The sequence below is a fragment of the Thunnus albacares genome, chromosome 2 (genome assembly GCF_914725855.1).
Source record: "Thunnus albacares chromosome 2, fThuAlb1.1, whole genome shotgun sequence".
Classification (NCBI taxonomy): Eukaryota; Metazoa; Chordata; class Actinopteri; order Scombriformes; family Scombridae; genus Thunnus; species Thunnus albacares.
This window is the reverse complement of record NC_058107.1, coordinates 11,619,100-11,641,356: the sequence shown is the minus strand read 5'-3', so window position 1 is coordinate 11,641,356 and position 22,257 is coordinate 11,619,100. Positions and strand designations below refer to the sequence as shown.

Sequence of the window (22,257 nt, the reverse complement as noted above, 5' to 3'; positions counted from 1 at the left end):
CATCAACTTTTCCTCTCCCACTTCTTCCTCCCTCTCCCATCCACCTCTCTTCTCCGTCTATCTTTACATTTCCCCCTGTCCTCTTATTCATTTCCTTCTTCATATTCCTTCCTCTGTTTCTCAACTACTTCATTTCTATAATTCTTTCTTTATGTTCCTGTCTTTCTTCTTTTCTCCTCAACCCTTCCTATCCATCCCTCCGGTCTTTCTCTCATTTCTTCACCCACTCACTCTCTCCATCTCATCTCACTCCCTAACTCATCTACTCTTTCACCTCTCCACCCTCCATCTCCTCCAACTCATATTCTTTGTTTTCCATTCCTTCTGTCCTTCATCTCTCTGGTTTTACTCACCCACCCTTCCCCTCCTTCATCTCCTACTTTTAGCTTCACACTATTCTTTAACCATCCACCCTTTCCTCTTCATCATCTTCCTTCATTTTCCTCTCCACTTTTCTATCCTTCATCTCTTATCCTTAGATTCTCAAGCCTTTCCATCTTTCTCTCCTTCATCCTCCACACTTAACATCTCCACTCTTTCTCTCCTTCATTCTTCTTACTTTCCTTTTCATACTCCTCCACCCTCCACATATTTCCTTTCACTCTTCACCCTTTCTTTTATTTCCTATCTACATCTCCATGCTTCCTTTCTTTAATCTTGTTTCCTATACCTTTCCACCCTCTACCTATCCTGCTCCTTCATCTTCCTCTCTATTCTTTCTCTCCTTAATCCCTCAGTTTCACCCATCCACTTTTCCTTTCCTTTATATTCTATCATCTTCCACCGTTTTATCTTTAAACTTAGTTTTTCTCTCACCCTCTCTCCTTTACACCTCTACTTTTCCTGTCCTTCCACTTCCTTCCTCTGCCTCTCCACCTTTCTATCCCTCATCTTCTTCCTTTACTGTTCCACCTGCTTTATCTTTCATCATATTTATCCTTCCTCTCCTACCCACCCTCTTTCTTTCCCTTTAAATGATCCTCCCATCCTCCTTTTGTCTAACTCTGTACCTTTCTATCCCTCATCTCTTCTTCCACTACTTTTCCTCTCCATCTTCATCTCCATCATTTGTCCTTCATGGATGGGAGGTAGGGCTCTCTCCCCTCCTTCTTCACTTGATTTTCCTTTCTTCTTCCTTCCTCTGCTATCCATCTACCTATCCTCTCCTTTCTTTTCCTTCCCTTTTTTACCTCTTCACCCTTTCTATTTTTTTCTCATACTTGCCCTACCATCCTTCCTGTCCATTTTCCTTCCTTTCCTTACATCTTTTTTTCATTTATCTCTTCATCCTTTCAATTCTTCATGGATGGAAGGGATTTTGTAATCTTCTTTCATTTAACCATCCACCCTTCTTTTTTTATCATTATTTACATCTCCACCTTCTTGTCCTTTTTTCCTTCACTTCTTCATCTCCCTGTCTCTCATCAACTTTTCCTGTCCTGCTTCTTCCTCCCTCTTCTTCATATCTTCATATCTTCATCTCTTTCTTAAAACCATTTCTTTAATTCATTCTTTATGTTCCTGTCTTTCATCTTTCTTCTTTTCTTCTCAACCCTTCCTATCCATCTCTCTGGTCTTTCTCTCATTTCTTCACCAACTCACTCTCTCCATCTCGATCTCACTCTGTAACTTGTCTTCTCTTTCACCTCTCCACCCTTTATTTTCCATTCCTCTTGTCCCTCATCTTTCTCATTTTACCTATCCATCCTTCCTGTCCTTTATCTCCTACTTTTACACAATTTTTTTCTTGATTCTTTAACCATCCACCCTTTCTCTTCATCATCTTCCTTCATTTTCCTCTGCACTTTTTCTATCCTTCATCTCTTTTTCTTAGATTCTCAAGCCTTTCCATCTTTCTCTCCTTCATCCTCCACCCTTAACACCTCCTCTCTTTCTCTCCTCCATTCTTATTTTCCCTTTCATACTCCTTCCATCCTCCACATTCTTCCCTTTTCCTCTTCACCCTTCCTTTTATTTTCTATCCTTTATATCTCCACGCTTACTAACTTTAATCTTGTTTCCTATATCACTCCACCTGCTATCACCCAGCTCCTTCCTCTTCTCTTATTCTTCTCCATCCTTTCTCTCCTTTACCTTCTTTCAACTGTATCTGTAATTTTCCTCCCTTTCCTTTACCCCTCAACTGTTCCTCTCCTACATCTTACTCCATCCAAGTTTTCTCTTTCAGCTTCCTTCATCTTTCTATCCTTTCTATCTTGGGGCTGAATATGTTTATTACAGTCTGCTAAATGATATTGTTGGTGTATAGACGGGGCTGTTTGTAGTGAGGGGGAGGAGGGTCTCTGTATATGTATCTGAATGTAAAGGCTTGATGTCATGTTTTTGCATTTTTGTTGAAATACCTCTCCACCCTTCCCTCTTCTCTTTTCTATCTTTTATTTACCTTCATCTTCTATCCTTTTACTGCAAAATCTTTATCTTCCTTCATTATCCATGTACATTTCATCTCTTTCAACACCTCCCTCTCCCATCCACCTCTCATCTCCATCATCTTCTATCCTTTACATTTCCCCCTGTCCTCTTATACATTTCCTTCCTTTTCCTTCTTCATATTCCTTTCTCTATTTCTCATCATCTCTTTAATTCATTCTTTATTTTCCTGTCTTTCATCTTCCTTCTTCTCCCTTCAACTCTTCCTATCCTTCATCGTTCTTCCTGTATCTCTCTGGCTTTTCTCTCATTTCTTTACCTATTCACTCTCCATCTCGCTCCTTAATTCATCTATTCTTCCTCTCATTCATGTTTTCTCTTTCACCTCTCCACCCTCCATCTCCTCCAACTCATTCTTTATTTTCCATTCCTCCTGTCCTTTATCTCCTACCTTTACACTATTTTTTTCTTGATTCTTGAACCATCCACCCTGTCTTCCTTCATTTTCCTCCACTTTTTCTATCCTTCATCCTCCACCCTTAACACCTCCACTCTTTCTCTCCTTCATTCTTCTTACTTTTCCTTTCATACTCCTTCCATCCTCCACATTCCTTCCTTTTCCTCTTCACCCTTTCTTTTATTTTCTATCCTTTACATCTCCATGCTTCCTATCTTATATATTATTTCCTATACCTTTCCACCCTCTACCTATCCTGCTCCTTCATTTTCCTCTCTATTCTTTCTCTCCTTAATCCCCCTGTTTCACTCATCCACTTTTCCTTTCCTTTATATTCTATCATCTTCTGTTTGTATCTTTTAATCTTCCTTAATTTTCTCCCAGCCTTTCTGTCCTTCATGGATGGGAGGCAGGGATCTCTCCCATCCTTCTTCACTCGATTTCCCTTTTTCTTCTTCCTTCCTCTATCCATCTACCCAGCCTCTCCTTTCTTTTCCTTCCCTTTTCTTTTACCTCTTCACCCTTTCTATTTTTTCTCTTTCTTGCTCTACCATCCTTCCTGTCCATTTTCCTTCCTTTCCTTACATCTTTTTTTCATTTATCTCTTCATCCTTTCAGTTCTTCATGGATGGAAGGGATTTTTTTTATCTTCTTTCATTTAACCATCCACCCTTCTTTTCATCATTATCTACATCACCTTCCTGTCCTTTTTTCCTTCATTTCTTTCATTCCCTTTCTCCTGTCAACTTTTCCTTTCCTGCTTCTTCCTCCCTCTCCCATCCACCTCTCTTCTGTCATCTTCTATCCTTTACATTTCCCCGTCCTTCATATTCCTTTCTTTATTTCTCCAACACACCATTTCTTTAATTCATTCTTTATTTTCCTGTCTTTCATCTTCCTCCTTCTCCCCTCAACCCTTCCTATCCTTCATTATTCTTCCTGTATCTCTCTGGCCTTTCTCTCATTTCTTTACTCATTCACTCTCTCCATCTCGCTCTGTAATTCATCTACTCTTCTTCTCATTCATGTTTTCTCTTTCACCTCTCCACCCTCCATCTCCTCCAACTCTTATTCTTTGTTTTCCATTCCTCCTGTCTTTCATCTCTATTCTTTAACATCCACCCTGTCTCTTCATCAACTTCCTTCATTTTCCTCCACTTTTTCTATCCTTCATCTCTTATTCTTTGATTTTCAACCCTTTCCATCTCTCTCTCCTTCATCCTCCACCCTTAACATCTCCACTCTTCCTGTCCTTCATTCTTATTTTCCCTTTCATACTCCTTTCATCCCCCACATTCTTTCCTTTTTCCTCTTCAGCATTTCTTTTATTTCTTGTCCTTTACATCTCCATGCTTCCTATCCTTATTCTTGTTTCCTATACCATTCTGCCCTCTACCTATCCTGCTCCTCCATCTTCCTTTCTTTCTCTCCATTCTTTCTTTCCTTAATCCCCCTGTTTCATCCATCCACTTTTCCTTTCATTTATATTCTGTCATCTTCTACTGTTGTATCTTTAAACTTAGTTTTTCTCTGAACCTTTCTATCATTCATGGATAAGAGCAATTTCTCTTCCTTTAACCATCCCTCCTTTCTGTCCCTCATACTCCTTATTTCCTTTCCACACTTCCTCTCATCTCTTTCTCCTGTCAACTTTTTCTTTCCTAAATCTTCCTCTCCCTCCCATCCAAGCTTCATCTTCTTTCCTCTCTATCCATTAAATCCTTCATGTTCCTGTCCTTCTTCTTCCTTCCTCTCCCATCCATCCATCCCTTCATCTCTCTTCCACTTTTCTCTCCTTCATGTTTTTCCTCTTCCATGTTCCTTTCATCCTCCTCCTACATTTCTTCATTTACCTCTCCAGCCTTTCTATCCTTTTTCCTCTTTTACATCTCTACACTTCCTAACTTTAATCTTGTTTCCTATATCACTCCACCTTCTATCACCCAGCTACTTCCTCTTTTCTTCCTCTCCATCCTTTCTCTCCTTTACCTTCTTTCAACTGTATCTGTAATTTTCCTCCCTTTCCTTTACCTCTCCACCCTTCACTTCCTTCTCCCTCTCACTCCCCTCAACTGTTCCTCTCCTTCATCTTTCTTGTTTTACCCATCCATCCATCTTCTGTCTTTACCTTTATGCTATTCTGTTTCTTGTTCTACTTTCTTTAACACCCACCCTTTCTTTTCTTCGTCCTCCTTCACGTTTGTCCCATGTTTCTTTCCTTCATCTCCTATCCTTTCCTTCTCAAACCTTTCCATCCTTCATCATTCATCTTCATCTCCAGTCCACCCTTTCTCTCCTTCACCCTCTCTCCTTTACACCTCCATTCTTCCTGTCCTTTTCTTTCTTTCCTTAAATGCTCTTTCCAACTTCCTTCCTCTACCTCTCCACCTTTCTATTCTCATCTTTTTCCTTTACTGCTCCACCTGCTTTATCTTTATTTATCCTCCCTCTCCTACCCACCCTCCCTCTACTTTGTTTTCTGTCCATCTTCCTCATTTCTTCTTCCTCTCTCATCCTTTTGATCTTACTGTCTCTCCTCTCCTTCCTTTGCCTCTCCACCTTCCCTTTCCTTCCTTTCCTTTTGTATTGCATCCTTCTTAGTCATCCTTCATCTTCCATCTTCCTCCCTTCACCTTCCTACTTCTACCATCCACCCTCTCACCATCACTTTCTTTCCTCTTCTTCCACCTTGCTTCCTTTACCTAATGACCTTTCCTCTTTCTCCTCCACTATAATTGACTTTTCTGTCCTTCATGGATGGGAGGTAGGGCTCTCTCCCGTCCTCCTTCACTTGATTTTCCTTTCTTCTTCCTTCCTCTGCTATCCATCCACCCATCCTCCCTTTTCTTTTCCTTCCCTTTTCTTTTACCTCTTCATCCTTTCTATTTTTTCTCTACCTTGCTCTGCCATCCTTCTTGTCCATTTTCATACCTTTCCTTTACCTCTTCATCCTTTCAGTTCTTCATGAATGGAAGGGATTTTTTATAATCATCTAATTTAACCATCCACCCTTCTTTTTTAATCATTATTTACTTCAACTCATATTCTTTATTTTCCATTCCTCTTGTCCCTTATCTTTCTCATTTTACCTATCCATCCTTCCTGTCCTTTATCTCCTACCTTTACACTATTCTTTTTCTTGATTCTTTAACCATCCACCCTTTCTCTTCATCATCTTCCTTCATTTTCCTCCACTTTTTCTATCCTTCATCTCTTATTCTACGATTTTCAACCCTTTCCATCTTTCTCTCCTTCATTCTTCTTACTTTCCCTTTCATACTCCTTCTATCCACATTCTTCCCTTTTCCTCTTCACCCTTTCTTTTATTTTCTATCTTTTACATCTCCATGCTTCCTATCCTTATTCTTGTTTCCTATAGCATTCCACCCTCTACCTATCCTGCTCCTCCATCTTCCTTTCTTTCTCTCTATTCTTTCCTGTTTCATCCTTCCTATTTCTCAACATCATCTCTTTAATTCATTCTTTATGTTCCTGTCTTTCATCTTCCTTCTTCTCCCCTCAACCCTTCCAATCCTTCATCATTCTTCTTGTATCTCTCCAGCCTTTATATTAGTTGTCTCTCCACCATTGCTCTTTCATCTCCATTCCTCTCCATCCACCCTCCCTCTCATTCATTCTCCCTCCTTTCCTCTCTGTTCTTCATCTTCTTAATCCTCCTCACACCTCTCCACTCTACCTGTTCTTGTTTCATTTTCCTTTCCATTTGTTCTATCATCAACTTCCTTCCTCTCTGTCCTTCTTCTTTCTCATCTCATTACTCTCCACTTCCTGTCATTGATATTCTTTTACCTCTCTGTCTCCCTTTCTTTCCCACCAACTCTTTCTCTCTCCCCTTTTCCTCTCCATCCTTTCTCTCCTTTACCTTCTTTCAGCTGTATCTGTAATTTTCTTTTTCCTTTCCTGTTCCTCTCCTACATTTTTCTCACTCTTCCACTTTCTTCCTTCAGACATCATCCTTTTCTCTCATTTCTATATTCACTCTCTCCATCAACATCTTGCTCCCTAACTCATCTACTCTTCCTCTCTTTCATGTTTTCTTTCACCTCTCCACCCTCCTTCTCCAACTATCCTTTTATTCTACATTCCTCCTCTCCTTCATCTTTCTTGTTTTACCCATCCATCCCTTCCCTCCATAATCTTCTGTCTTAACTGTTTATTGATCTACTTTCTTGTCCTTTTTTCCTTCATTTCTTCATCTCCCTGTATCTCATCAACTTTTCCTCTCCTACATCTTCCTCCCTCTCTCATCAACCTCTCTTCTGTCATCTTCTATCCTTTACATTTCCCCCTGTCCTCTTATTCATTTCCCTTTCTTTTGCTTCTTCATATTCCTTTCTCTATTTCTCAACATCATCTCTTGAATTCATTCTTTATGTTCCTGTCTTTCATCTGCCTACTTCTCCCCTCAACTCTTCCTATCCTTCATTATTCTTCCTGTATCTCTCTGGCCTTTCTCTCATTTCTTTACTCATTCACTCTCTCAATCTCCACCTTCAATCAATCAATCAATCAATCAATTTTTATTTATATAGCGCCATATCACAACAGAAGTCATCTCAAGGCACTTTTCACATAGAGCAGGTCAAGACCGTACTCTTTAATTTACAGAGACCCAACAATTCCCCCATGAGCAAGCACTTGGCGACAGCGGTAAGGAAAAACTCCCCTTTAACAGGTAGAAACCTCAAGCAGACCCCGGCTCTTGGTGGGCGGCCATCTGCTTTGACCGGTTGGGTTGAGAGAGAGAAAGAGAGAGGGAAAGGGGGAGGGGGGACAGAAGAAAAACAATCACAACAACAACAATAACCACAAGCAGCAATAGCCAGGGAAGGATGCCATCAGGACTGTGAAGGACCGCGAAGGTTCGGCCCAGAACCCGGGGTTCCTGTGAGATGAGAAAGCACAAAAAACTCCGGGGAAGAAGCAAAGTTAGTGACATGCATTGATGTTACATGAATGCATACAGATGGAGAGGAGGAGGAGGAGAGAGGAGCTCAGTGCATCATGGGAAGTCCCCCAGCAGTCTAGGCCTATAGCAACATAACTAAGGGCTGATCCAAGGCGAGCCTGGTCGGCCCTAACTATAAGCTTTATCAAAAAGGAAAGTTTTAAGCCTACTCTTAAACATGCACCCAAGACTGAATCCGGTAGATGGTTCCATAGAAGAGGAGCCTGATAGCTGAAGGCTCTGCCTCCCATTCTACTTTTAAAGACTGTAGGGACCACCAGTAAGCCTGCATACTGGGAGCACAGTGTTCTAGTGGGATAATACGGTATTATGAGCTCTTCAAGATATGATGGTGCCTGACCATTAAGGGCTTTGTAAGTTAGGAGAAGGATTTTAAATTCTATTCTAGATTTTACAGGAAGCCAATGTAGTGAAGCTAAAATGGGAGAAATGTGGTCTCTTTTTCTAGTTTTAGTCAATACACATGCAGCTGCATTCTGGACCAGCTGGAGAGTCTTTAGAGACTTGTTAGGGCAGCCTGATAATAAGGAATTGCAATAATCCAGCCTAGAAGTAACAAATGCGTGAACTAGTTTTTCTGCATCTTTTAGGGACAGGATGTGCCTGATTTTTGTGATATTACGTAAGTGAAAAAAAGGCAGTCCTTGAAATTTGATTTATGTGGGAGTTAAAGGACATATCCTGATCAAAGATAACTCCCAGATTCCTTACGGTGGTGCTGGAGGCCAGGGTAATGCCATCCAGAGTAGCTATATCATTAGATAATGTGTTTCTAAGGTGTTTAGGGCCAAGCACAATAACTTCAGTTTTATCTGAATTTAGTAGTAGAAAATTGCAGGTCATCCAAGTCTTTATGTCGTTAAGGCATGTTTGGAGTTTGTTTAACTGATTGGGTTCATCTGGCTTCACTGATAAATATAATTGGGTGTCATCTGCGTAACAATGAAAATTTATGGAGTGTTTCCTAATAATATTACCTAAAGGAAGCATATATAAGGTGAATAGAATTGGTCCAAGTACAGAACCTTGTGGAACTCCGTGTCTAACTTTTGCCTTCACAGAGGATTCATCATTAACATGTACAAACTGAAATCGGTCTGATAAATAGGACTTAAACCAGCTTAATGCAGTTCCTTTAATGCCAATTAAATGTTCCAGTCTCTGCAAAAGGATTTGATGGTCAATTGTGTCGAATGCAGCACTAAGATCTAACAGGACAAGTATAGAGACAAATCCTTTGTCTGATGCAGTTAGGAGGTCATTTGTGACTTTCACCAGTGCTGTCTCTGTGCTATGATGCGCTCTAAATCCTGACTGAAAATCCTCAAATAAACTATTGTTATGTAGAAAGTCACATAACTGATTAGAGACTGCTTTGTCAAGGATCTTGGATAGAAATGGAAGGTTAGATATAGGTCTATAATTGGCTAAAACACCTGAATCAAGAGTAGGCTTCTTAAGAAGAGGTTTAATTACAGCTACTTTAAAGGACTGTGGTACATAGCCTGTTACTAAAGACAAATTGATCATATCTAGTAAAGAAGTGCTCACTAAGGGTAAGGCTTCCTTAAGCAGCCTAGTTGGGATGGGATCTAAGAGACAGGTTGATGGTTTAGCTGAACAAATCATTGAAGTTAGTTCAGACAAGTCTACTGGAGAAAAACAGTCCAAATATATGTCAGGATTTACTGCCATTACCAAGGTTCCTGTGTTTGGGGAGAGAACGGTGCCTGTTGAGGGCAGGAGGTGGTTAATTTTGTCTCTAATAGTTAGAATTTTATCATTAAAGAAGCTCATAAAGTCGTTACTACTGAGAGCTATAGGAATACATGGATCAGTAGAGTTATGACTCTTTGTCAGCCTGGCCAAAGTGCTGAAAAGGAACCTAGGGCAGTTTTTATTCTCTTCTATTAATGCTGAGTAATAGGCGGCTCTGGCATTACAGAGGGCCTTCCCATATGACTACCTTGCCAGACTAAGCGAGATTCTTCTACTTTGGTGGAACGCCAAATCCTTTCCAATTTTCGCGATGTTTGCTTTAATTTGCGGGTTTGGGAGTTATACCATGGAGCTAACCTCTTATGTTTTATTATCTTCTTTTTTAAGTGGGCGATGGAGTCGAGTGTTTGTCTTAGTGAGCCTGCAGCACTATCAATAAGATTATCAATTTGGGAGGGACTAAAGTTAACATAAGAGTCCTCTGTAGTATTGAGACATGGCAGTGAATTCAGTACTGACGGAATTGCTTCCTTAAATTTATCTACAACACTATCAGATAGAGTCTAGTGAGGACATTTTTGTCTAATGGTGTATAATCCAGTAATAGGAATTCAAAAGTTATTAAAAAAATGATCTGACAAAATAGGATTTTGTGGAAAAATTATTAAATGTTCAATTTCAATCCCATAAACCAGAACAAGGTCTAGGGTGTGGTTAAGACGGTGAGTGGGATTATTTACACACTGAGAGAAGCCAATTGAGTCTAATAATGAGATAAATGCAGTGCTGAGACTGTCACTATCAACGTCCACATGAATATTAAAATCACCTACTATAATTACTTTATCTGTACTAAGGACTAAACACGACAAAAACTCTGAGAATTCAGAGTACGGGCCAGGAGGACGATACACTATAACAAATAGAACTGGCTGTAAAGTTTTCCAGGTTGGCTGAGAGAGACTAAGAACAAGGCTTTCGAATGAGTTATAATTAAATTTAGGTCTAGGGTTGATGATTAGGCTTGAGTTGAAAATGGCTGCAACTCCTCCTCCTCGGCCAGTGTCTCGAGGAATATGAGTATTAATATGACTGGGGGGAGTGGATTCATTTAGGCATGACACAGCCAGGTTTCAGTGAGACAAAATAAATCAATATGATGATCTGAAATTAAATCGTTTACTAAAACAGCTTTAGATGAAAGAGATCTAATGTTCAAGAGTCCACATTTAATTATCTTATTTTGTTGTACTATTGCAGTAGTGGTTTTAAGTTTTACTAGATTTTCATGAATGACTCTTCTTTTGTTTACTTTGGATTTAATTGATTTATGTGGTCGGGGGACAGACACAGTCTCTATGTGGTTTTGGGTGGGTAACTGCTCTAATGGAAGCGCAGAGAAGCGTGTAGGACTGCAGCTCTGCCTCCTGGTCTCAACTCTGGGTTGTCATGGTTTTGGTTTACTAATAAACTTGGCCATATTTCTGGATATGAGAGCAGCTCCATCCAAAGTGGGATGTATGCCATCTCTCCTAATCAGACCAGGTCTTCCCCAGAAAGTCTGCCAATTATCTATGAAGCCCACATCGTTTGCTGGACACCACCTCGACAACCAGCGGTTAAATTGTGACATGCGGCTATACATGACATCACTGGTCAGATTAGGCAGCGGTCCAGAGAAAATTACGGAGTCCGACATTGTTTTTGCAAATGTTCACACCGACTCAACATTAATTTTGGTGATCTCCGATTGGCGTAATCGGGAGTCGTTGCCGCCGATATGGATGACAATCGTACCATATTTACGTTTATTCTTAGCCAGCAGTTTTAAATTTGACTCAATGTCGCCCGCTCTGGCCCCAGGAATACATTTAACTATAGCTGCTGGTGTCGCTAACTTCACGTTTCTGACTATGGAGCTGCCAATAATCAGAGTTTGTTTCTCGGCGGGTGTGTCGCTGAGTGGGGAGAACCTGTTAGAAACATGAACTGGTTGGTGGTGAACCGTGGGCTTCTGCTTAGGGCTATGCTTCCCTCGGACAGTCACCCAGCCGCCCTGGCTTCCCGGCTGCTCGGGAGCTACCGGGGGACTGGGAGCTACGCTAGGTCGGCCCGCACCGGATACTAGGGGCTGGCTAACTATATTAGCAGCTGATTGTTTTTCCATGGTGCGGAGCCGCGCTTCCAATTCACTAAGCCTTGCCTCCAGTGCTGCAAATAAACTACACTTATTACACTTACCACTATCACTAAAGGAGGCAGAGGAATAACTAAACATTTGACACACCGAGCAAGAGAGAGCAGGAGAACGAGAGGGAGAGAGAGAAGCCATCGCTAACTGCTTAGTTTAAGTTAGCTGCTAGTGCTAGCTGCAGAGCTAAAGTGACTAACAACTTGTGCGATTAGCGAGAAAAGTCGCTAAGAGAAAAGCGCTGAGAGTGCTTGTGTAAAACTAGCGAAAGTTTAAATATACAGCAGATATTAATCCACAGTAATGTGATATATATAGGAAAATCAACTGAGATGAGAGCAGCAACAACGCTATCAGTAGACACAGTCGGCAACCGGAAATGACACAATACGCTTACCGTAGCACGTCAGCACGTTAAAAAGACAATTACATCTGATTGACAAGAGCCGTGACACTGTTTACATAAAAGTTGGTAAACTCTTCAAGTAAAGGCGTGGACTGCCCGTCCACCTCAAGGTGTAATTATCAGTCTTTACACATTGCTCCCTAACTCATCTACTCTTCCTCTCTTTTGTTTTCTCTTTCACCTCTCCACCCTCCATCTCCTTCAACTCATTCTTTGTTTTCCATTCCTCCTGTCCTTCATCTCCTACCTTTACACTATTCTTTTTCTTGATTCTTGAACCATCCACCCTTTCTCTTCATCTTCCTTCATTTTCCTCCACTTTTTCTATCCTTCATCTCTTATTCTTAGATTCTCAAGCCTTTCCATCTTTCTCTCCTTCATCCTCCACCCTTAACATCTCCTTTCTTCCTGTCCTTCATTCTTCTTACTTTCCCTTTCATACTCCTTTCATCCTCCACATACCTTCCTTTTTCTCTTCACCCTTTCTTTTATTTTCTATCCTTTACATCTCCATGCTTCTTATCTTTAATCTTGTCTCCTATACCATTCCACCCTCTACCTATCCGGCTCCTCCATCTTCCCCTCTATCCTTTCTCTCCTTAATGCCTCTGTTTGTTGTATCATCCTCCACTGTTGTATCTTTAAACTTAGTTTTTCTCTCTCCTATCCAACTTTTGTTTCTTTCAACTTCTCTCCATCCTTTAGGTTCTCTCCCATCCTTCTTCACTTGATTTTCCTTTTTCTTCCTTCTTTTGCTATCCATCCATTGTTTTTTCTTTTCCTTCTCTAACCTCTATCATTCATGGATAAGAGCAATTTTTATCTTCATTTAACCACCCCTCCTTTCTGTCCCTTATTCTCATTCCTTCCTTCCTTCCTCCCATCTCCCTTTCTCCTGTCAACTTTTTCTTCCCTCAATCTTCCTCCCTCTCCCACCCAAGCTTCATCTTTCTTCTTTCCACCCTTTCTCTTCATCATCATCATTTTCCTCTCCACTTGTTCTATCCTTCATCTCTTATCCTTAGATTCTCAACCCTTTTCATCTTTCATCTCATCCACTCTTCCTCTCCATTTTTCTCTCTCAATCCACCTTTTGTCTATTTCAACTTTGTTCTTTTCTCCATCTGTTGTGTCCTCCTTCTACCATCCACCCTTCCTTTTGGTTTTCATTTCTCTTCATGATCTTTCTCTTCTAGCTCTCCACCCTTCCTCTTCTCCCTTCTATCATTCATCTTCTTTTATGTACCTTCATCTCTCACCATCTTCTTTCATTTATCAATCAACTCTTCCTCCCCCATTACTTCTCTCCTTTACCTTTCCATCCTTCTACATCTCCATCTTCCATCTACCCTCCTCTCCTTCATCTTTCCACTTCTCCCATCTCTCGTCTTTCTCCTTTCTAATAACTCCTTATCCATCCTCTTCCTCCCTCTCCTATCTTTTATCTTCCTCTCCACCTTCATTCCTTTACCTTCTTTTAACCACTCTTCCTCTGTCATCTGCTGTCCTTCACATCTCCTCCCTTCCACTCCTTCAGTGATCTCTTGCTCCATCTTCCTTACTTTAAATCTCCACTCTTCATCTCCTTCATTTCCCAACCCTTTACTATCAAACTTTTCTTACCTTTTTTATTTTCCTTCATTTATCCATCTGACTTTCCTCTCTTTCAACTTTATTTTTCCTCCATACCCTTCATTTCTCTCATGGATGGGAGATGTAGGACCCTCTCATTCTTATTTATCTTGTTTCCTTTAACCAGTCACTCTCTCTCCTCTTCTCCTTCTCACTCTTCCTCCTGCTGACTTTTCCTCTCCTGCATCTTTCTCAGTCTTTCACATCTACCTTTCCTCTTGTGTCTTTACCAGTTCAGTCTCCATATTTCATCCTCCTCGATCACCGTTCCACCTTTATCTCATCTACTCTCCCTCTTTCATCTTTTCTCTTTTGCCCTCCATCTCCTTCAACTCCCATCTTTTATTCTCCATTCTTCCTCTCCTTCATTTTTATTTTACCCCTTTCTTTAATCCACTTTCTACTTCTTTAATCTACCTTTTTTACTTTCATCCACCCTTCCTTTTCTTCTTCCTTCATTTTTCTCTCCTCTGTTGCTTCTCAACCCTTTCCATCTTCATCTCCAGTCCACCCTTCACTCTTCCTGTCCTTTTCTTTCTTTCCCTTAAATGATCCCTCCATCTTGCTTTCTCTAACTCTGTCCCTTTCTATCCCTCATCTCTTCCTCCACTACTTTTTCTTTCCATCTTCATCTCTATCATTTTTTCCTTCATGTATGGGGAGCTAGGGCTCTCTCCCATCCTTCTTCACTTGACTTTCCTTTCTTTCTTCCTTCCTCTGGTGTCCATCCACCCAGCTTCTCCTTTCTTTTCTTCCCTTTTTTTTTTACCTCCCCACCCTCTGTTTTTCCTCTTCCTTGCTCTCCCACCCTTCCTGTCCTTAATTTTCCTTAATTTCTTCATCTCCCTCTCCCATCCACCTCTCTTCTCCATCATCTTTACCTTTCCCTGTCTTCTTTATTTCCCTCCCGTTCCCTTTGTCATATTCCTTTCTCTATTTCTCAACATCATCTCTTTAATTTATTCTTTATGTTCCTGTCTTTCATCTTCCTCCTTCTCCCCTCAACCCTTCCTATCTTCATCATTCTTCCTGTATCTCTCAGGCCTTTCTCTCATTTCTTCGTATCCTTCATCTCTTATCCTTTTTTCAACCCTTTCCATCTTTCTCTCCTTCATCCTCCACCCTTAACATCTCCTCTCTTCCTGTCCTTCATTCTTCTTACTTTCCCTTTCATACTCCTTCCATCCTCCACATTGTTTCCTTTTCCTCTTCAACCTTCCACTCTTTTCTCTTACCTATCCTACTCCTTCATCTTCCTTTCTTCCACCCAGCCTCTTACCCGTCCATCCTTCCCCTCCTTAATCTTCTGTCTTTACTGTTTTTCTGTTTATTGATCTACTTTCCTGTCCTTAAGTTCCCTTCATTTCTTCATCTCCCTGTCTCTCATCAACTTTTCCTGTCCTGCTTCTTCCTCCCTCTCTCATCCACCTCTCTTCTCAATCATCTTCTATCCTTTACATTTCCCTCTGTCCTCTTGTTCATTTCCCTCCCTTTTCCTTCTTCTTCATATTTCTTTCTCTATTTCTCAACATCATCTCTTTAATTCATTCTTTATGTTCCTGTCTTTCATCTTCCTTCTTCTCCCCTCAACCCTTCCTGTCCTTCATTATTCTTCCTGTATCTTTCTGGCCTTTCTCTCATTTCTTCACCTATTCACTCTCCATCTCGCTCCTTAATTCATCTACTCTTCCTCTCATTAATGTATTCTCTTTCACCTCTCCAGCCTCCATCTCCTCCAACTCTTCTTTGTTTTCCATTCCTCCTGTCCTTCATCTCTCTGGTTTTACTCATCCACCCTTCTCCTCCTTCACCTCCTAACTTTACTTTTACGTTATTCTTTAACATCCACCCCAATTCTCTTCATCATCTTCCTTCATTTTCCTCTCCACTTTTTCTATCCTTCATCTCTCATTCTTCGATTTTCAACCCTTTCCATCTTTCATCTCCTTCTCCAATTTCTCTCCTTCATCCTCCACCCTTAACATCTCCACTCTTTCTCTCCTTCATTCTTCTTACTTTCCCTTTCATTCTCCTTTCATCCTCCACATTCCTTCCTTTTCCTCTTCACCCTTTCTTTTATTTCCTATCTTGTACATCTCCGCGCTTCCTATAATCTTGTTTCCTATACCTTTCCACCCTCTACCTATCCTGCTCCTTCATCTTCCTCTCTATTCTTTCTCTCCTTAATCCCTCTGTTTCACCCATCCACTTTTCCTTTCCTTTATATTCTATCATCTTCCACCGTTTTATCTTTAAACTTAGTTTTTCTCTCACCCTCTCTCCTTTACACCTCTACTCTTACTGTCTTTTTCTTTCTTTCTCTTAAATGTTCCTTCCACTTCCTTCCTCTGTACCTTTCTATCCATCATCTCTTCTTCCACTACTTTTCCTTTCCATCTTCATCTCCATCATTTTTCCTTCATGGATGGGAGGTAGGGCTCTCTCCCATCCTCCTTCACTTGATTTTCCTTTCTTCTTCCTTTGCCATCCATCCACCCTCCCTCTCCTTTCTTTTTCCTTTTTTTCTTTTACCTCTCCACCTTCTCTATTTTTCTCTTCCTTGCCCTACCATCCTTCCTGTCCATTTTCCTTCCTTTCCTTACATCTTTTGTTCCTTTACCTCTTCATCCTTTCAATTCTTCATGAATGGAAGGGATTTTTTATAATCTTCTTTCATTTAACATCCACCCTTCTTTTTTATTTACATCTCCACCTTCCTGTCCCTTTTCCTTCATTTCTTCATGTCCCTGTCTCTCATCAACTTTTCCTCTCTTCCTTCTTCCTCCTTCTCCCATCCACCTCTCTTCTCCATCATCTTCTATCCTTCACATTTCCCCCTGTACTCTTATTCATTTTCTTCCTTTTCCTTCTTCATATTCCTTTCTCTATTTCTCAAACACACCATTTCTATAATTCCTGTCTTTCATCTTCCTTCTTCTCCCCTCAACCCTTCCTATCCATCTCTTTGTTCTTTCACTCATTTCTTCACCAACTCACTCTCTCCATCTCATCTCACTCCCTAACTCATCTACTCTTCCTCACTTTCATGTTTTCTTTCACCTCTCCACCCTCCATCTCCAACTCCTATCCTTTTATTCTACATTCCTCCTCTATTTCATCTTTCTTGTTTTACCCGTCCATCCTTCCCCTCCTTAATCTTCTGTCTTTACTGTTTTTCTGTTTATTGATCTCCTTTCCTGTCCTTAATTTTCCTTCATTTCTTCATCTCCCTGTCTCTCATCAACTTTTCCTCTCCTCCATCTTCCTCCCTCTCCCATCCACCTCTATTCTGTCTTCCTGTCATCCTTTCTTTCCTTTACCTTCTTTCAACTGTATCTGTAATTTTCCTCCCTTTCCTTTACCTCTCGAGGAGGACTCGTGATAAGTGCCAGTTGTTCAACTTTCTGTTGGGCCAAGCTAAGATGGCCATTTATATCAGCAGAAAAAACAAGATAAATGGTTCTTTGGACTTTGATGTTATCACCATACTGATCAGAATGATAACAAGCAGACTGAAAATTGATCACAACTATTACAGGTTGATGAATGATCTGGACTGTGCTTTGGACGCATGCTGGGCTGAATCTGGTGTTGTTTTTTAATGCTTGTTGATCTGATGACTAAATAAATAAAGGTGTTGTAAAAATTAAAAAAAAAATTCTCTTCCTTCTTCCTCCCTCTCCCATCCACCTCTCTTCTCCATCATCTTCTATCCTTTACATTTAAGTCAAGGCTATCGGAAGGGATTATCTCTAAAAATGTTCATTTAAACAGACATGTTGACGCAGATGACAGTTAGTATTTATCATGGGGCAACAAAGCAGATCTGAATAATTGTTCTACAGATGTTTTTAAGATGAATCCACTACACCACTGAAAGAAAATTCATCTGCAAGTATTTTGATGATAAATCAATTGTTATAGTAATTTATCAAGAAATAATACCAAACATTCTCTGTTTCCAGCCCTTCACACATTAAGCTTTCCTTTGTTTTATATCAGTGTAAGTTGAAGAGTTTTGGGGGGGATTGGACTGTTTGGAAAAAAAAAACGAGCAATGTGCAAACATGGGCTCTGGGGAACTTGTGCTGTGCATTTTTCACTATTTTCTGACATTTTGTAGACTAAACAATTGTAAAAATAATTGATAGATTACTTGACTCTGAACATAATAGTCAGCCTGAACTGAATCCCTCTTTTTTTTTTTTTCCCCAAACAATTTCCCTACTGATAGCCCAGTAGCAGGATCCCCAAAATTTAAGCTAAAGTTGCATAGAGTTGAATAGGTAAATAACCAATTAATGAGTACAATGAAGTTGATATTTATATTTGTATTGGAATTCGATTGCTTTTGTGTATTCCCCAAAATGTTGAACTATTCCTTTAATTTTCTGCCAAACCATTTTTTCTTGAAGAAAAAACTTTTTGAACTAAATGTTAACTGTTTGTTATGAATCAAATGACATTCATTCTTTCTTTGATAAAATGACATTGACATTTTAACCCTTAATGTCAAGCTTTACACAAGCAACTGAAAGCTTCCATAAGGCAACAGGACTTCACCATGACACCATGAAATTGCCAGCAAGTGTGTGAACATTTTTCAACAGGCTTTTGTACAACATTCATAATACATTACAGTTCTCTACTTACATTACAAGCTTCATGTAATCTTCCTGTCTTACTGTTACGTCCCTGCTGCGTCTTTGCAGAACTGCGACCTGTCTGGCTGTGATCTACAAGAAGCAAACCTGAGAGGATCCAACGTGAAAGGAGCCATTTTTGAAGAGATGCTGACCCCGCTGCACATGTCCCAGAGTGTCAGATAACTCGGTTACACGCCTACAAGTCCGGTCTGGACACAGATGGCTTCTTTATTACTCAGTTCCTCTTACAGTATATTCCCCTACTATCAATCTCTCTATACCTGTGTACAGCACAGGTAGTTGTATGCACATCCCTGGCATTCCACCTATGTTACATTAGCTTTAAATATCTTGCACTAGAATTTATCCAGGGTTGTCCATGTATGTTTGTATGGTAGGATGTTTTAAAATGTTCAGCTACATATATCACCAAAACAAAATAATGTTCCTAGTGTATGTAGATGTGTCTGGATGCGATCCAACGACTATACTCATTTAATGTTTTTGCATAACTTATATTCATTTCATATTACTTGACATGTTAATGGGAGTCAAAAACCAGACTTTTGCAGTAAAGTTCAGAGTACTGAGCTTCACTGAATGCTGCTGTAGCAGAAACTGAAGGGGTCATTTACCAATAACTGTCACGCTGTATGTTCCTCTTTAAGTATGTAACTTACTTTTGCTGGATACAACACACTATAAAGGAAGCAATGCAAGCCAAAGCCATACAACAGCACAGTCTCAAAGGCCAGACGTGCTGTTAATGCACCATAAAACTATGCGACAGGCTAGTTTTCAAACACAGCTTGGGTATGCAATACATGATTTACAGCTGTGAGGTTTCTCTTTTCCTACTTTTGAATATTGTGTTCTTAAAAAGCTCTCCCTCGTTTTGCGCTCTGTGAATCTACCTCTTTTGTTTTGTTTTTTTTGTAATCCGGTGTGTGAGAGATCCACAGTTGCATGCGTTTGACTGTGGTCACTACTTATTGTAATGTTTATGTACGACATTCATTACTCCTCATATCCCATTGTGAGAAAATAATCCAACTTGGTGTGCTTTAACAGAAGGCTGTGTTCACATGTTGTGGACTTGCCTGAAAACATGTTCCATTTACATGACGTATATCACTTAATCATGCTTTTGAACGTATTTGCACAAGTATATATTTGATTTGTAACATGTTATATCTTTTCACCAAAAATGTTTAATGCTTGTTATCTTATGTAAATCAAATCCAGTGCTTCCAAAAAAAAAAAAAAATCACTATTAATAGATTGGGCAGATGTTTTGTTAAGGAACAATCTCACTTCAGTTCTTACTGGACATTGTCTGTTTGCATGTGTGAAGAGCTATCCTCGCCTTTGACTGGTGAAGTTTCTTTAGCTGTAGCTCAAAGCTGCCCCGATGCAATACTATTCACTCAGTTCAATCGTAGGTACCTAGCCTGTGAGAATGAATGATGAAGGCAATCATGTTGTGTATTTCACAATGAGTGTGAAAATCACAAAGAGCTATGGTTATTTATTTTAATACATCTCTCTGAATGCAATATGGGGCAGAGGTTGTTTGTTTTTTTGTTTGAGACAGGGGGCGGTGTAGTTCTCCCTGAGTATGATTATTGCACTCGACTGTGGAAATATATTTCCATAAATGACTGTTATAAATAAACTGCTATGAAGAAGAGTAAGTCTTTATCACCTCGTCTTTTTCTCTGTCATTAATTTGTGAATCTTTGGTTTATCAGCAAGTATTGGAAAACGACTGGAGGTACTTCACGGCCATACACAAAGCTGGTCTGATGATGAACACTTGTTCTTTTTGTGGAAGGACAAAAATCACACACTGTAATCTTTTTAATAGCTCTGCGGGTTACCAGTAAATGTTGCTTAATCCCACTTTGTGACCCCCTGCAGTGAAGTGTTGGGCTTTTGACACGAAAGGAAGCAGCATATAAACCTTGGAAAATGCTCAGCAGCAGCAGCATCGGCTTCCACAAAGGACAGCAGCCAAGAACAAATCAGAAAAGCAGCTTGCCTTATGCACAGAAGGTAAAAACTTCACTGATGTGATGCATAAATCTGGGCATGTGTAATCTAAAACTGAGGACTATGACAGTATTTGGGGTTAGATTAGGAAAAATAAGAAGATTACTGACCTGCTTATATGTGTAATATAAAGCTTTTTCCCTCCTCAGAATGGCTATGCAAACCCTGGCACTGTGGTTGCTGCTTCTGGGCTCAGTGGTGCCACAGGTCTGTTGTCAGCACTGGTCATATGGACTGAGCCCAGGAGGGAAAAGGGAACTGGACAGCCTTTCAGACACACTGGACAATGTAAGCATGGCTCCTCACACTTCATGTTCAGCATTTTATTCTCTACATATTCATGGTTATGTTTCCCCCCCCTTCAGGTAGTTGAGGGGTTTCCACATGTGGACACACCTTGCAGTGTTTTGGGTTGTGTTGAGGAATCGCCTTTCGCCAAAATCTACAGAATGAAAGGATTTCTTGTAAGTTTCGCTCATCTGTAATTCTGTGTTCGGTCAATCGATCAGTCAATAATGTCAATTATTCAAATTAGTCAAACCGCCAGACGCTTTACCAGATATTTCTATTAAATGTTGATTGTATTTTCACATATTTAATGTTATTCTTTTTCTCTTTTAGGGCAGTGTGACCAACAGGGAGAATGAACACAAAAATTATAAAAAATGATGATTATTTGATTCTACAATAAATAATCATATTGGCATATCTACATTGTTTTCTGTACTACTTTTAATGATTATGATAGAATCCATTTTTATTCCACAGTGCCTTATGCTTTTCTCTGTTTTTGTGACTATTTCTTGCTCTAAAGGATTACAGAGACATTTCATTTGAATAATTATTGACACTTTTCTATGAACTCCTTATTTGTTTATTGTATAACAAACATGAATTTGATTGAATTTATATCCCAGTAGTTTCTAAATTCCTGATGGCATGTAATACAGCAGATTTATACAAATGTAAGAGTGAAGTTGTGTCTTATGGGCAAAAGTTGTGTAAACGTAAGGTTAAACATCAGTTTACTGTGTTTTGTTGAACATTGCCTGTTTGCATATGTTTAGTGATGCAGTGTTTGGGTGATATTGTAGTGTCAGCCGCTTGGCGGCGCTGTTCAGACAGTGGGTAGAGTTTTGAGGGGAGAGAAGGGGAGAAAGAGAATGAGAAGTGTGTGATGACTGGACTGAGCTATGTTTGTTGAAGGTGACTAAAGTTATGAGGAGAACCCAGAACGTATTGGACTGATTTATTCCCTCACTCACACCCACGTCGCTTACACTGGTGGCAGCGGTGGGATTTCCTTCTGTGGAATATAGTCCTTTGGGATTCTGCTCAACTTTTTGAGTCCCTAAAGCTATAGGCTAACGATAGCTACGCTAACCGCTAGCTTAGCTTTAGCTTTCAGTACAGTTAGTCAGCTAGTCGTTACCAAGTCCGTTTTTTTTGTTTTGTTAGCTTCAAGTGAGTTTAGAAACCGTGTTTCGGTCATCTAACTCCGTCCGAGGGCTAAAGAAAAAAATAATAAAAGAGACGAAGGAAACTCATCATGTCTGACGAGGAAGCATTTTCCACCGGTGAGCAGCGAGCCAGCACAAGCACGAGGGGGGCCTCAGCGCAAGGTGTGCCGCCATCTAGCAGAACACAGGGAGCGCCCAGGGGCATTCCCTTACCGCCACCATTTCACAACGATGGCCGTGAGTCTTTTCAACTATGGGCTCGCCGCTATGAGGTAATTCAAGAGGCCCGTTACAAGGACAGTGGTGTGGACAT

General features: G+C 40.2%; 1 protein-coding gene across 1 annotated transcript; it reads left to right on the top strand.

Annotated features, from left to right (window-relative positions):
• Positions 1 to 18,467: 18,467 nt before the first annotated feature.
• On the top strand, positions 18,468 to 21,480 carry LOC122970334 (progonadoliberin-1-like). The gene is made up of 5 exons (XM_044336464.1): positions 18,468 to 18,639; positions 20,353 to 20,487; positions 20,634 to 20,772; positions 20,850 to 20,948; positions 21,106 to 21,480. Exons 2-5 carry the CDS (start codon positions 20,477 to 20,479, stop codon positions 21,151 to 21,153), a joined length of 297 nt encoding a protein of 98 aa, XP_044192399.1. The 5' UTR covers positions 18,468 to 18,639; positions 20,353 to 20,476; the 3' UTR covers positions 21,154 to 21,480.
• The last annotated feature ends 777 nt before the right edge of the window (positions 21,481 to 22,257 follow it).